The sequence below is a fragment of the Ambystoma mexicanum genome, chromosome 4q, assembly GCF_040938575.1.
Source record: "Ambystoma mexicanum isolate Mex_15411 chromosome 4q, UKY_AmexF1_1, whole genome shotgun sequence".
In the NCBI taxonomy this organism is placed as follows: Eukaryota; Metazoa; Chordata; class Amphibia; order Caudata; family Ambystomatidae; genus Ambystoma; species Ambystoma mexicanum.
This window is the reverse complement of record NC_090928.1, coordinates 944,745,423-944,758,894: the sequence shown is the minus strand read 5'-3', so window position 1 is coordinate 944,758,894 and position 13,472 is coordinate 944,745,423. Positions and strand designations below refer to the sequence as shown.

General features: G+C 51.1%; 1 protein-coding gene across 3 annotated transcripts in view; it reads left to right on the top strand.

Moving 5' to 3' along the window:
- Window positions 1–13,472, top strand: part of UBR2 (ubiquitin protein ligase E3 component n-recognin 2) — a 2,523,611-nt gene that overhangs the window by 2,425,396 nt on the left and 84,743 nt on the right. For all 3 annotated transcript variants that reach the window (XM_069608499.1, XM_069608498.1, XM_069608497.1), the window contains one exon: window positions 12,410–12,580. In XM_069608499.1, coding sequence (XP_069464600.1) covers window positions 12,410–12,580 — 171 coding nt within the window. The remainder of the gene's footprint in view (window positions 1–12,409; window positions 12,581–13,472) is intronic.

The window sequence follows — 13,472 nt, the reverse complement described above, 5'->3', positions numbered from 1 at the left end:
CAAGGCAACTTCCAGCTGCATCATAAAAAATAACCTTGATGCTGCAGATAAGGATGTGGGAAGGATTATCGCTGATGGGACTATAATCAAGCGCCACACGTGGCTACGCCAGTCTGGCTTTAAGCTTGAGACCCAGGCTACGTTACTTAACATGCCAGTAGGACCTTCAGTCTTATTCGGTAAAGCAGCGGAGGATGCCTTAAAGTCAGCCAAAGAGGAATATGACACCTTGGAGACTCTGGGCCAGTTGACAAATCAACCACCAGGCCAGAGGGGTGGAAACAATATTCGCCGTTTTCGTGGCCAAAATTCCCAACGAGGCTCCGGTTACAGACAGGGTCCAAATTCTTCATGGAATAATAACCAAGGTCAAGCCTCACAAGGCTACCAGAGAGGCCAGCGCAGGTCTCCACATCTAGAGGCAGACGAACACCTCCCAAACAATGACAGCCCGCTACAGTACACTCCCATGCCTCCTCAGTAGGGGGACGTATTTCACTCTTCACCCACTCATGAGAGGGAATAACCACGGACAAGTAGCAGGAGGTTATTGTGTGGAGCTCATCCAAAGACCATCAAACCATCCCCTGCGCCAAAGAAAGACAACTAAGAAAGAACAGCTCATCCTTCTCGGAGAGGTCAAAGCGCTGCTTCTCAAGGACGCCATAGAGATTGTGCCGTCCAACGAGGTAAACAAGGGTACTTATTCCCCCTACTTCCGGGTGCCAAAAAAAGATCTATCTATGCGCCCTGTGTTAGACTTACGCCCTGCAAACACTTATGTAAAGCCACAAAAATTCTGCATGACAGCGCTACAAGAGGTAATCCCCCTGCTAAAGCAGGGAGATTACATGGCAACACTGGATATGAAAGATGCCTATTTTCATATTTCGATGTTCTCCAGCATGGGGTCTGGCATGGATTCACATGCTCATGAATATTCCCCGTCGTCAGGCTGGGAATCCTCGGTAAAGAAAAAAACCAGTATCAGTTTCGTTTCTGATCTGTCTTTCGTAGTAGTAACCAATCACTGGTCTCTGCGTCATACTGACCACAGCCAATGACTGCCCTCTACCTACGCACCGCCTCTGGCAGCCATCTTCAGATTTTTACCGCACGTTCATGTGTTGGGATCCTCGTGCTATTGCTCTCGAGCGTTAGTGCTATTTTTTCACGTTTTTTCGGTCAAAAGAGCCTCAAGCTCCACCGACTCTCCATCCAATCAACGGGGACCCGTGTCGGATTCGTCTGCGCCCCTCAAGGGTGAAGATTTCGTCGAGCTACGCTTTTGGAGGACTCCAGAAGTTTCTCAGGCCCGGACATGGCCCAGGAGAAGGGAAGCTCGACGCCCGGAAAGCTGTTCAGGATCTGCCCTGGATGCCAGCTGCAGAACGTCTTTAAGGAGGACGAACACTCCTTTTGTCTCTACTGCTTACATGAGGACAAGACGCACGTGGAGAAGGACTGTGCGTTTTGCGGCAATATGTCGGAGCGGACCATGAAGGACCGCCATCAACGTCTAGCCAACTGGCTGGAAGTGAAGAGCCCGTCAGGCGAGAAGAAGAGGAAGAAATCCGAGCGGTCTTCTAAGACCTTTGAGGACGCCCCGGCGACGGGGGTCCAACACAAGGCCAACCACCGCGAGTCCGCTGGCACCGGGAGCGCCGAACGGTCGGGCTCACCCTCCCCGGCACCTTCAGCCACGAGCCAACGCTCTGGGTCGGCTAAGAGGAAGGGCGAGCACCCGGCGAAGCTCCTGGAGAGGCCCCGGTCGAGCTCGAAGGCCCCATCGGAGGGGGAGCGAGGCAGTGTCCCCCCCCTCAAGGATAAGGCGGTGAGCGCACCTAAGGTGGTGAAGGCCTTAATCCATCCGGCCAAGCCCTCTATCGATACTGTCGCGGCGGCCCTGGCTCAGCCTGTAGAGGCTACACCAGTGGTGGCGACCTCGGGGCTCAGAGTCTCCCGGCCACCTCGGAGGGAGTCCTCTTTTGTGCCCATCGATAGGACCCCCGTGAAATCCCCGGCGGGGAAGAAAAAGGGGGGGGCAGGGCGTCGTCGTAGATTCTGCCTCAACCTCGGAGGAGGAGCTGATTGAGGTCTTAAGCCACGGCCTTGGCGTGGAAGAAGACCGGCCCGTCGGGATGGATCCCGACGCAGGTGACGACATCGTCGAGGGTGCCGACGGGGCCCCTGATCGCCCGTCGGATTCCCCTCTGCCAGCGCCGCAAGACAACTCGGCGGCCATTTGGTTGGCTATACAGTCCTTATGTTCAGAGATAAGGACGAGACTACCGTTGCCGACGGAGGAACCTCTCCCGTCGGGGGATCCGGGACCTTCTGGTGCTCCCCCGCCCAAGAAAAGAAGGATTCACCCTCCACCTCCTTTTCAGCCGTCGCGCCCCGTCCAGCCCTCCTCCCCGTCCGCCCGAGGGGATGATACGGGGACTGACACGGCAGCGACGGGTACGGACGACGAGGTATACGACGAGGATCTACCGTCGTCACCTCCCACCAGGGCTTCTCCGCCCGACGAGATTGGATCGTTCCACTCCATGATCGCCAGGGCATCCGAGCTTTTCCAACTCTGCCCTGAGGAGAAGAAAAAGGAAGGATTCCTTCATCAACGGCGCGAGGCCAAGAGGAAGACGGTCCTCGCGGTGCCTCTACTGGACGACATTTGGGATGAGGGCCTCGCCCTCCTCAAGAACCCTTCCACGACGCCAGCTAGAAGGGACCGGTACGAGAAGAAGTACCGGGTCCCGGACGCGGCCCCCCTGTGCCTCCGGGCGCAGCCTACCCCGGACTCCGTCGTCTCCGCGGCGGCCAGGAAGAAAGCGGGGGGGGTGCGGCCTCCACATCGACTTCCCCACCGGACGGCGAGGGAAAGAAATTGGACGCTATGGGACGCAGGGTCATCTCGTCTGCAGCGACGACGATTAAAGCGGCCAACGCCTTGGCTATCGTGGCCCGCTACGACAGGGAGCTATGGTACAAACTGGCTCCCCTGCTGGACTTCCTACCGGACGACAAGAGGGCGGATGCCCTGGAGATCCTACAGGAAGGTGAGGTGGCGTCGGACCACGCCATCACTATTGCGACGGACATCGCCGACACTGGGTTTCGCCAGTTGGGCAACGGCGTGTGCCTGAGGCGGCGTGGATGGCTCAAGGCTACGGACTTCCGTCAAGACGTACAGACCAGAGTCCTGGACATGCCGTTCGATGGGAACAACCTGTTTGGGAAAACAGTGGACGATTCCCTTCAGGCCATTAAAGCGGACACTGAGACGGCCCGGGCCCTTGGGGTTCTGCAGCAACGACGGACGCCCTTTCGGAGCAGCGGAGGCAAGGGCGCCTCCAAAGGTTCCGGCGGCGGTTTCTCCACCTACCGTCAAGCGGCCCGCTCGTCGTCTCAGGAGGCCTACAGAGGACGAGGCAAGTCTGGCGGACCCCGCCGTCGTCGCCAAGGAGGTCAAGGCGGCAAAGCCTCGTCGAAACAGGATTGAACCGGCCGTGGGGTCGGGCCCCCACCGAAGCACCCCGGTGGGAGGCCGGCTGGCGAGCTTCGGCAGCGTGTGGGAGTCCATCTCCACCGACCGTTGGGTGCTGGACGCCTTAGCCCGGGGCCACGCGCTCGAGTTTCAAAGAAGGTGCCCGCGCGTCCCCCCCGTGGCCAGGAAAGAGCTTCACGTCCCTCAGCTTCTCCTGGAGGTAAAGGCGATGCTCAGGAAGGGCGCCATCGAACTCGTCCCAAAGAGGCTTCGGGGCTCCGGAGTTTACTCGAGATACTTCCTCGTGAAGAAGAAGACGGGAGGATGGCGCCCCATCCTAGACCTGCGACGTCTGAACAAGTTCATCAAGGCGCAGAAGTTCCGGATGGTCATCCTCCAGCACGTCCTGGGGCAGCTGGAGGAAGGAGACTTCCTGTCGTTGTTGGATTTGGAGGATGCCTACTTCCATATTCCCATCCTAAAGGGGCACCGAAAATTCCTCAGGTTTGTGGTCCAAGGGCGTCACTACCAGTTCAAAGCCCTCCCCTTCGGACTACGGTCGGCACCCAGGGTATTCACCAAGTGCCTTGCACCGGTGGCGGCGCGGCTGCGCCGCGAGGGGATCCACGTCTACCCCTACCTGGACGACTGGCTCATCAGAGCCAAGACGAGGGAGCTCGCCGTGGAGCACACAGCAAGGACCGTCCAACTTCTCACGGACCTGGGATTCTCCGTGAACTACGCCAAGTCCCACCTGGTACCCGCGCAAAACGCACTGTTTCTGGGAGCGAAGCTCGACACAGTGTCCCTTCTGGCCTCCCCGTCGGAGGAAAGGACCAGGTCCATCCTGGGCAAGGTACAGCGGATGTTGGTTTCCGACGCGGCCAAGGTGAGGTCCATCAAGTCCCTCCTCGGAATGATGTCTTCCTGCATCTACCTCATTCCCATGTGCAGGCTCCGGATGCGCCCGTTGCAGGAGTTCCTGGACGCGCGCTGGATCCAAACGACGGGCGGCTTCGAGGAGAGGATCACACTCGACGAGAGTTTCCGCCGAGCGGTCCGGTGGTGGGGCAACCGCGCGCATCTGACGGCGGGCATGGACTTCCAGACCCCAGACCACCAAGAGACAGTGACCACGGATGCCTCCCTGGAAGGGTGGGGAGCGCACACCGAAAATCTGCACGCGAGAGGCCTGTGGCTCCCGACGGAGAAGTCCCTCCATATCAACGTCCTGGAGCTCCGTGCAGTGTTCTGGGCCCTCAGGTCCTTCCTTCCGTCCCTCAAGGGCAAGGTGGTGAGGATCTTCACCGACAACACCACCACCATGTTTTACATCAGGAAACAGGGCGGAACCAGGTCCCCAGCGCTGTCCAAGGAGGCGCAGGACCTGTGGCATTGGGCCGTCGCCCAAAGGATGTTTCTGGTGCCGTTTCATCTGGCAGGGATAAAAAACACCATTGCCGACTCACTCAGCAGGAAGCTGCGCTCGTGCCACGAGTGGGAACTACGGCAGGATCTAGTGGATCGCCTCTTCCGACGGTGGGGCACACCCCAGATCGACCTGTTCGCGACGGCGACGAACTCCAAGTGCCGGAGGTTCGCCAGCAGGTTTCCCCAGGCGAGGAGCATGGGCGATGCTTTCTCGTTCCCCTGGGAGGGCCTGTTCCTCTACGCGTTCCCTCCTTTGCCACTGCTAATCCGGCTCGTCAACCAGCTCAAGAGGTCACGGTGCAGGATGATCCTCGTCGCACCTGCGTGGCCGAGGCAGATATGGTTCCCGGACCTTCTGGACTTGTCAGCGTCCCCGCCAATCAAGCTGCCGGTGGACGCGGATCTACTCTCCAGGGAAGGAGGCGCCATCCTCCACCACGACCCGAAATCGCTGAACTTGCAGGCCTGGCTCCTGCAGCGCTAGAGTTTGGAGGATACGACATACCGGCCGACTGCAGAGAGGTTCTTGCAAAGGCCAGGGCGTCCTCGACTCTTAAATGCTACGGACACAAATGGAAGAGGTTCTCTGTCTGGTGCCACGCACAGAAGATTAACCCTCTACGGATTACGGCTCCCCAGGTACTGCCGTACCTGCTGACGCTGGCCAAAGCTGGACTGGCACACGCGTCCATCAAGATTCATCTTGCTGCGATCTCCCGATACACCAGAACCACGGGCCGGACGTCCTTGTGGTCTCATCGTCTGGTGAAAGAGTTCATGAAGGGACTGTTCAGATCGTTCCCGCCGGTGAAGGCGCCGGCCCCGGCGTGGGAGCTCAACGTGGTGCTGACCAAGCTCATGGGACCTCCGTTCGAGCCTCTGCACTCGGCCCCGTTGAAGTTTCTGTCGTGGAAAACAGCGTTTCTTGTGGCCATCACCTCCGCACGACGGGTGGGAGAGATCCAGGCCCTTTCCTGCAAGGCCCCGTACTTGACTTTTCACGACACGAGGGTAGTGCTCAGGACGCACCCCTCCTTCATGCCCAAGGTACCGTCGGACTTCCATCTCAACAAACCCTTGGTGTTGCCTGTGTTCTTTCCGTCGCCTTCGTCGCCGGCTGAGAGGACTTTGCACTCGCTGGATGTGGCTAGAGCGCTGAAGTTCTACGTGGACCGCACGAAGTGTTTTCGGAAGACGTCACAACTCTTTGTGAACTTTGGACCTGTCAATCAGGGGAAGGCTCTCTCGAAGGCTTCCATTTCCAGATGGCTCTCCGGCTGTATCATGTACTGTCATCGGTTGGCAAACCGACCGCTGCCTGGCCGCCCGAGAGCCCATTCCACCAGAGCGATCGCAGCTACCACGGCGTTCCTTTCTGGTGTGCCCCTGCTGGACATATGCAGGGCTGCTACGTGGAGGTCGACGCACACTTTCACGAAATTCTACTGCGTCGATCGGGATTCCAGGGAGGAGTCCAGGGTCGGCCAAGCAGTGCTGCGCAACCTGTTCGCCTGAGGTGAGCCTGGTGAGGAGGTAAGATGCTTAATGTTGAGTTTGCTGTACTGCTTAATGTTGAGCCTTTGCCACCTCCCGTGGTTGTGCATGTGTGTACTGCTATGTATTTATTCATGAGCATGTGAATCCATGCCAGACCCCATGCTGGAGAAGGAACAAGTTACTTACCTGTAACTGTTGTTCTCCAGCATGGGTCTGGCATGGATTCACATGCGAACCCTCCCGCCTACCCCTCTGCGGCTCTTCACTTGGTCATACTGCCACTTCACGTGCTTCCAAATCTGAAGATGGCTGCCAGAGGCGGTGCTTAGGTAGAGGGCAGTCATTGGCTGTGGTCAGTATGACGCAGAGACCAGTGATTGGTTACTACTATGAAAGACAGATCAGAAACGAAACTGATACTGGTTTTTTTCTTTACCGAGGATTCCCAGCCTGACGACGGGGAATATTCATGAGCATGTGAATCCATGCCAGACCCATGCGGGAGAACAACAGTTACAGGTAAGTAACTTGTTCCTTCCCAGCGCACAGAATTTCAAGATAGCAAACCAGCACTACCAATTCAAGGTGGTACCCTTCGGAATAGCGTTTGATCCAAGGTTATTCACCAAGGTACTGGTGGTGGTGGCAGCGCACCTGCGCAGGGAGGCAATCCCAGTGTACCCCTACCTGGACGACCGTCTGATCACAGAGGAATCACCCCATCTTTGCTAACTAAACACGCAAAGAACCATAAACCTTCTCTTCCAATTGGGTTTCTCAATAAACGAGAAAAAACCAAGTCTTGTACCAAACACAACAAAACAGTTCCTAGGAGCTGTCTTAGACACAAAAGTAGGCTTGGCCTTTCCATCCATGGAAAGAGTTCAAAACAAGCTTCGGCAAATACCTCAGTATCAAGCCGGTCGCCAGATAAGTGTATGCAAAGCAATGCATTTACTAGGCATGATGGCGTTGTGCATATACCTGGTCCCACACGCACATTTGCGCATGCGCCCCATGTAGGAGTGGTTGGCGAAACAGTGGTCTCAGGCAAGTGGTCAGTGGGATGATCTAATGGTCGTTTTGCCAACACTAGTTTAAAACCTACGCTGGTGACAAAGGAAAACCTGTTAAAGGAAAAACCCTTCCATGATCCAGAAGCGTAAGCGATCGTTACAACAGACATATCACTCTCCGGGTGGGGGGCTCATTACCTTCACCACACAGCACATGGTCTGTCGACTCACATCACATCACAGCACAGAAACATATCAACCTGCTGGAAATACTAGCAGTATTTAAAGCGCTTTAAGCATTCGAAGCACAGCTGACATACCAGTCTGTTCAAATTCTGACAGCACAACTGCAAGGTTCTATGTAAACAAAAGGGGGCGCACACTCTCCAAGTCTGTCCAAGCTGGCACAGAAAATATGGAGATGGGCACTCAGACGGGGTATGTCCCTATCCTCCCAACACGTTCCAGGGGTACTCAACACTCTAGTAGACTCTCTGAGCAGAGATTATCTACCAGAGAAACCCGAGTGGCAACTAGACTCAAGTGTCGTAAACCACATCTTCTCTCAATGGGGTGACCCTACCCTCGACTTGTTTGCTACAGGAGAAAACAAGCAATGTGCAGACTTCGCGTCCAGGTTCCCTCAACCAGCCTCCAAGGGGAATGCCCTATGGATGAACTGGTCAGGGAAATTTGCTTACGCTTTAACCCCCACCGCCCCCCCAACCCCGTCCCCCTTAATGAGCAGGATAGACTCCACCCTCCAATTTCTAATCCCCCGCCAGGCTGGGATCTCAATGTTGTACTCGCTAAGCTCATGGGGCCCCCATTTGAGCCTATGCATAAGTCAAGTCTTAAACACCTGACATACAAGACTGCCTTCTTAGTGGCTATTACTTCCATAAGAAGCTTTAGTGAATTTCAAGTATTGTCAGTGCAGGACCCTTTCTTTATTATTCATAAAGACAAATTGGTTTTACGTACACATCCTAGGTTCTCTCCTAAATTAATTTCCAAAGTCCCCCTGAACCAATCCATTGAGCTACTGGCTTTCTTTCAAACTCCAACTAGCTCAGCTGAGGTAAAACTCCATACACTGGATGTGAGGAGGGCGGTCCTTTACTATGTAAATAATGCCAGACCGCTAAGGAAAACAGACCAGCTGTTTGTCTCCGTAGCACCAGGCAGAGAGGGAGACCGCATTTCCAAGAATGCCATCTCCAGATGGATAGTCAGATGCATATAACTATGCTATTCATTATCAAACAAAACACTTCCTTTCACACCAAGAGCTCACTCCACAAGGAGCACAGGAGCTACTTTGGCTTTCATAGCAAATGTCCCCTTAGACAGCATTTGCAAAGCAGCTACATGGAGCTCAGTATACACTTTGACTCAGCACTACTGCATTGACACCCATTCCAAAGCACATACACAGGTGGGACTGTTTGCCACGGCTACTTCTCACAAGCCACCACCTTCTCCTAACACTGCTTGCTAATCTATGCATAGTGTTAGGACAGTTTTTCTGAAGTGCTACCCACTTCTTCAAAACCATTCAGCTGAGGCAGTACAAGACTCCACTCTTAGTATAACACTGTACCACCTGAGTACTTGGCAGCGTAGGCAGAGCAGCCAGGCTTATTTTAGGAGGGAGGGAGGGCAGTAGAAGCAGTACAAGTGAAGTTGTAATACAAATGATCCAAAGAAACACTGAAACTATGTATTGTAAAATTAAACGATTTATTTAAATACTAGTAGGCCCAGATAAATCTAGGGGTTGAGTAAGTACTAACACATTATATGAAATCACAATATAAAACACAACACTATACTTGAAAGCACACAGGCCCAAGTATAAACCTTATTTGGAACACCTAACAGTAGTCCTAGGGAAGTCAAAACCTTTTATACACATTTAGTATAGGTCAAGCCTATTCCTTGGGAGTAAAAGACCAATGGTTACTTTCAGATTACTTTTGTATACAATTACAGATGCTTTGGAAATCGGGGAACCCCAGATTGAGGTAAGCAATAACTCTGGTAACTTGTTTTGGATGGCACACAGCTAACACAAGGTAAGTAAAACCCACATACTTTAACTTCACAATGAAGGGGAAAGTAAAACCCAATGTCACACTTTACTGAATACTTATACTAGGTAGGCAACAACCTAATTTAGGCTTATTAAGGACAGGCTAGCAGCAAGTCAGGGGAAGCAAGACCCAGTTGGGGGACACTCGTACAGTTATCCTAACAGGACTAACCTGGTGATACCAACGGTTGGAGGACACTCATACAATTACCCTACAGGAATAATCTACCCTACAGGAATAATCTGGTGAAACCAACACATTACTTTTGTAAAGAGACACCACCTAATCACAGGAGAGTAAAACACCTTTACATCTACTTCCTTTTAGACTGGCAAAACAGTGGCTAAGGAAGAAAAGATGTTAACCATACTTTTAAGAATAGTGCATCACACATTCAAGATCAGTAAGAACTTTTGTAACTGTTCACTCTTAGAATTACAGTTCCCCACCAACTCTTTACAAGTAAGTAAAACACTTGATTTCTTTTCTAGGCAGAAGTCCCAATCCCTTCAAAGTCTTTCCCTTGTTCTTGGAGTATGAGTGTTCTCAGTGGCAGAAGGGGGGTCACTAGGACTAGTGACCAACAGGCAGTGTTAGAATAAGTTCTTTAGTAGCAAAAGTCAGAGTTCCTTAGGAAAACTGGCAAACAGGTGAGTACTTCACTTCTAGGCTTAGAAGAGGGTCCAGGGGCTTCGCAGAGACACCCCAGCAGGATTCTAGCAGTGGGACTGGGTGCACTGGATGAGGGACACCCCAATCACAGATGACACTCCAAAGCTACACAGAAATCCCAACAGGCTTAAGGTAAGTGTATACCCAAGCCAACACGGTACCTCAGCAATGAAGAGATTACAGCAGGAGAACTTCAGGGACTGCAGCCAAATACCCGGTCAGTGGATTCCTTGTCCTGGAACTGAACACAAGACCTCAGAAGGGACTTTGCAGCAGGGATCGATGAAGAAGGCTCTTGGCAAGATTCTCTCGTGGCTGAATGCAGTTCTGTGGGTTTGGCGCTTTTTCAAGGAGCACAGAAGAAGACAGAAAATCGTGGTTGAATTCTCATCGTTTAAAAGGTCCCGCACTCTTGTGAGAGGACTTTTCGGACTCGATCCGTGTCTCTGGAGATACACCAGGATGCCCACGAGGTTTCAGTGAGATTTGGAAGACCATGCACCGCACAGTGGCTGGAGGTCCCAGGGTATTCGGGTATTGCAAGAACGCAAGGTCGATTGGAAGGAAGGGCTGAAGCAGGCTCTCTGGTCGCTGGAAATCATTCCCGCCGCTTTTCCTTCATCATCCTCTTCGGTTTTCTGTTCCAGTTTTCGACATGACTTCAGCTTCCAGGGTTCCAGTATTTATCAGGAACTACAGCACAACCTCTGCATTCTCTCCCTGCATTTTACAAGAAAAGGGTGTTTGGTTGTCCAATCAGGACAGCCAGCCCCCCACTGGGATTTTTCCCAGTTGAAGGAAGGCGTAAGACAAAGGATGAGGGCGTTTTGGACTCCTCCCCCACTTCCTTTGCTTACAGACTGACTGGAGCCTGGGCAGGGGTGTCCAGGGGACTCTCGCCTAAGGCAAAACTCAAACAAAGGAATTTCTTACCCTGGATGTCGGGGGAAGGAAAAAGAAACGACAAGAAACACTAAAATGGCAGAAAAAGAAGACAGGGGCCATTTTGGTAAAATGCGCACCCTTAGGTGCCTTTACTGCATCTGTGATTACAGCCCGCGGTAAAGGTGCACCAAATTAGTAAAATGTATCACTGCCACCAGCCATTAAAGGTAAACTTGTCACTGTAACAGAATTGTTACAGTTTTAATATGAAAGGGCATACATTGCATCTCCCCAGCACTCCACATAAGGTGGGGTGTGCTGGTTTCACAGAATAAAATGTAAAAGGGATCCAAAGATCCTTTCTACCCTTGGGAACTGTAGTTCACTCAAGGTTAGCACAAGAAAGTTAAATGGGGAGCCCCTAGGGCAACCCAGCAACAACAGGCACTTATTGCCACTAAGTTGTTAGACATGATAACTTTAAAAAGACACTATGGAGAGTCTTAAAAATGACATCCATAAAAAGAGCTAAAGATTAGGTGAGTGTGGACAAAGATTCCCACTCACTGAGGTATTAATGAAAAATATCCCACTGGAAAATCAAAAAAGTTCTGGAGTTGAATCAGGAAAGCAAGATTTACCAGCTCTGTGGAAATCTTACCTAACACATAGCATGTGATCTAAGCAGATTCCACAAGCTTCAGAAGGGATACATTACTCACCGTAATTGTATTTCTGATGCGTGTATCTGCTTAGATTCACATGGGCCCACCCTTCGTCCCCTGCGAGAAGGTGCATAGATGTTTTATGAGCTTTTCTGTTATTTATCTGCTTGGATACACCTGTACTCGCGACACACTTCATGCTACCTCATGTCAGAAATAAAACAATCTGAGGGACCTCGACGCATGAAGCACCATGGGTACAGTGGACGTCACACTAGGGATAGTATTACTGGCACGCCCTGTCGACGTCCCTTTTCGAGTTTCGAAAACAACATCTTTAATACTCTGCAGCTTCCACTCAGTTTATGATATGCCCCAGTACTTCACAGCCAGAGGTATGAGAGTCAAGTGAAGCTGCACTCCACAACTCTGGTTGCTGAATACATGTCCTATGATCCGCTGGCACTGGAGAATATATCTAAGATGAGGAAACTGTGGGAGGAAGGACTAATCATTCAGAAAAAAACATTACCAAAGTAATTTGTATTTTTAATCATTTCATGTGTGGACATATTCTCACTCATTTCTGATGTGTATGCATGCTCAGAATTGTTTTAATCTATTATTAGTCTTAACTATTGTTATTTTCTTTCAAAGGTGCCCAAAATCCGGAGGCGATAAAGGTAGGGCACCAACATTGTGCCTTGTGTGTGGAACTATGTTGTGTTCACAAAGTTACTGCTGCCAGACAGAGGTGGATGGAGATGATGTTGGCGCATGTACTGCACATACGTACACTTGTGGATCCGGCGTTGGTATCTTTCTCAGGTTGGGATGCTAATTGATTAGAAATACTTTGGTTTGATTACTTCACCATTGCTGTGATTATAAAGCAATAACCAAATTAATGTATTCATTTTAAACCATGCTCACAATTTACAATTTTTAAAAAGGTGTACAATATTTTAAACTTTTACCGATGGTGCAAAGAAATGTTCCCACATATTAAGTTTTTGAAGCGTTTTCAGGTCACTCAGGTCACCAACATGCCACCTAAACTGTTTGATGGTGCCCAAGATAACAATGTGATATTTATAAGAGTTTTTTGTTACTACTTCAAACTTTGTATTAGCAAAGAGAGACATTGTTAAACGGTGACAGAGCAAACTGCGTCTAAATGAAGGAAGTTGAGCCGGATAAAACATTTCAGAACAGCAGTCAAATCTTGTCAGAAGCAAGCCTCGGACAAAAACATCTGCAAGTTCAGGGATCCCCTAATTTTAAAGGAAATATCCTTGAATGTCAAAATATGCAGTTAATTGAAACATGTAGTAATACAACTGTATTTCCTATTAGTCACAGCATAGAAACATAGTTAAGAGTACAGTTGTCGTTTGTTTGGGTGTATGCTTCTCAATCTTTAAATTGCTACCCCTGTATCTGTCTTAGACCCGTCTGTATGACATTCACAAGAGCATCAGACACAACTGTTACATTACAAAAACAGATACATAGATGTGTCCTCCTCGCCCTCTTCTCAGCCTTTATCCTCCATGTTCCCAGTGGCTCCCTGAAGCAGCCTGCAGTTGACTTTCAGAGCAATACATGCTTAAATAAAATAAACATTTATTCTGAGCAATTTCCTTATACAGTAATCTTCAGTATTGCATGTTATGTCTAGTACATTTCCTGTAAAATGAAACATTGGAGTGAAAAATGG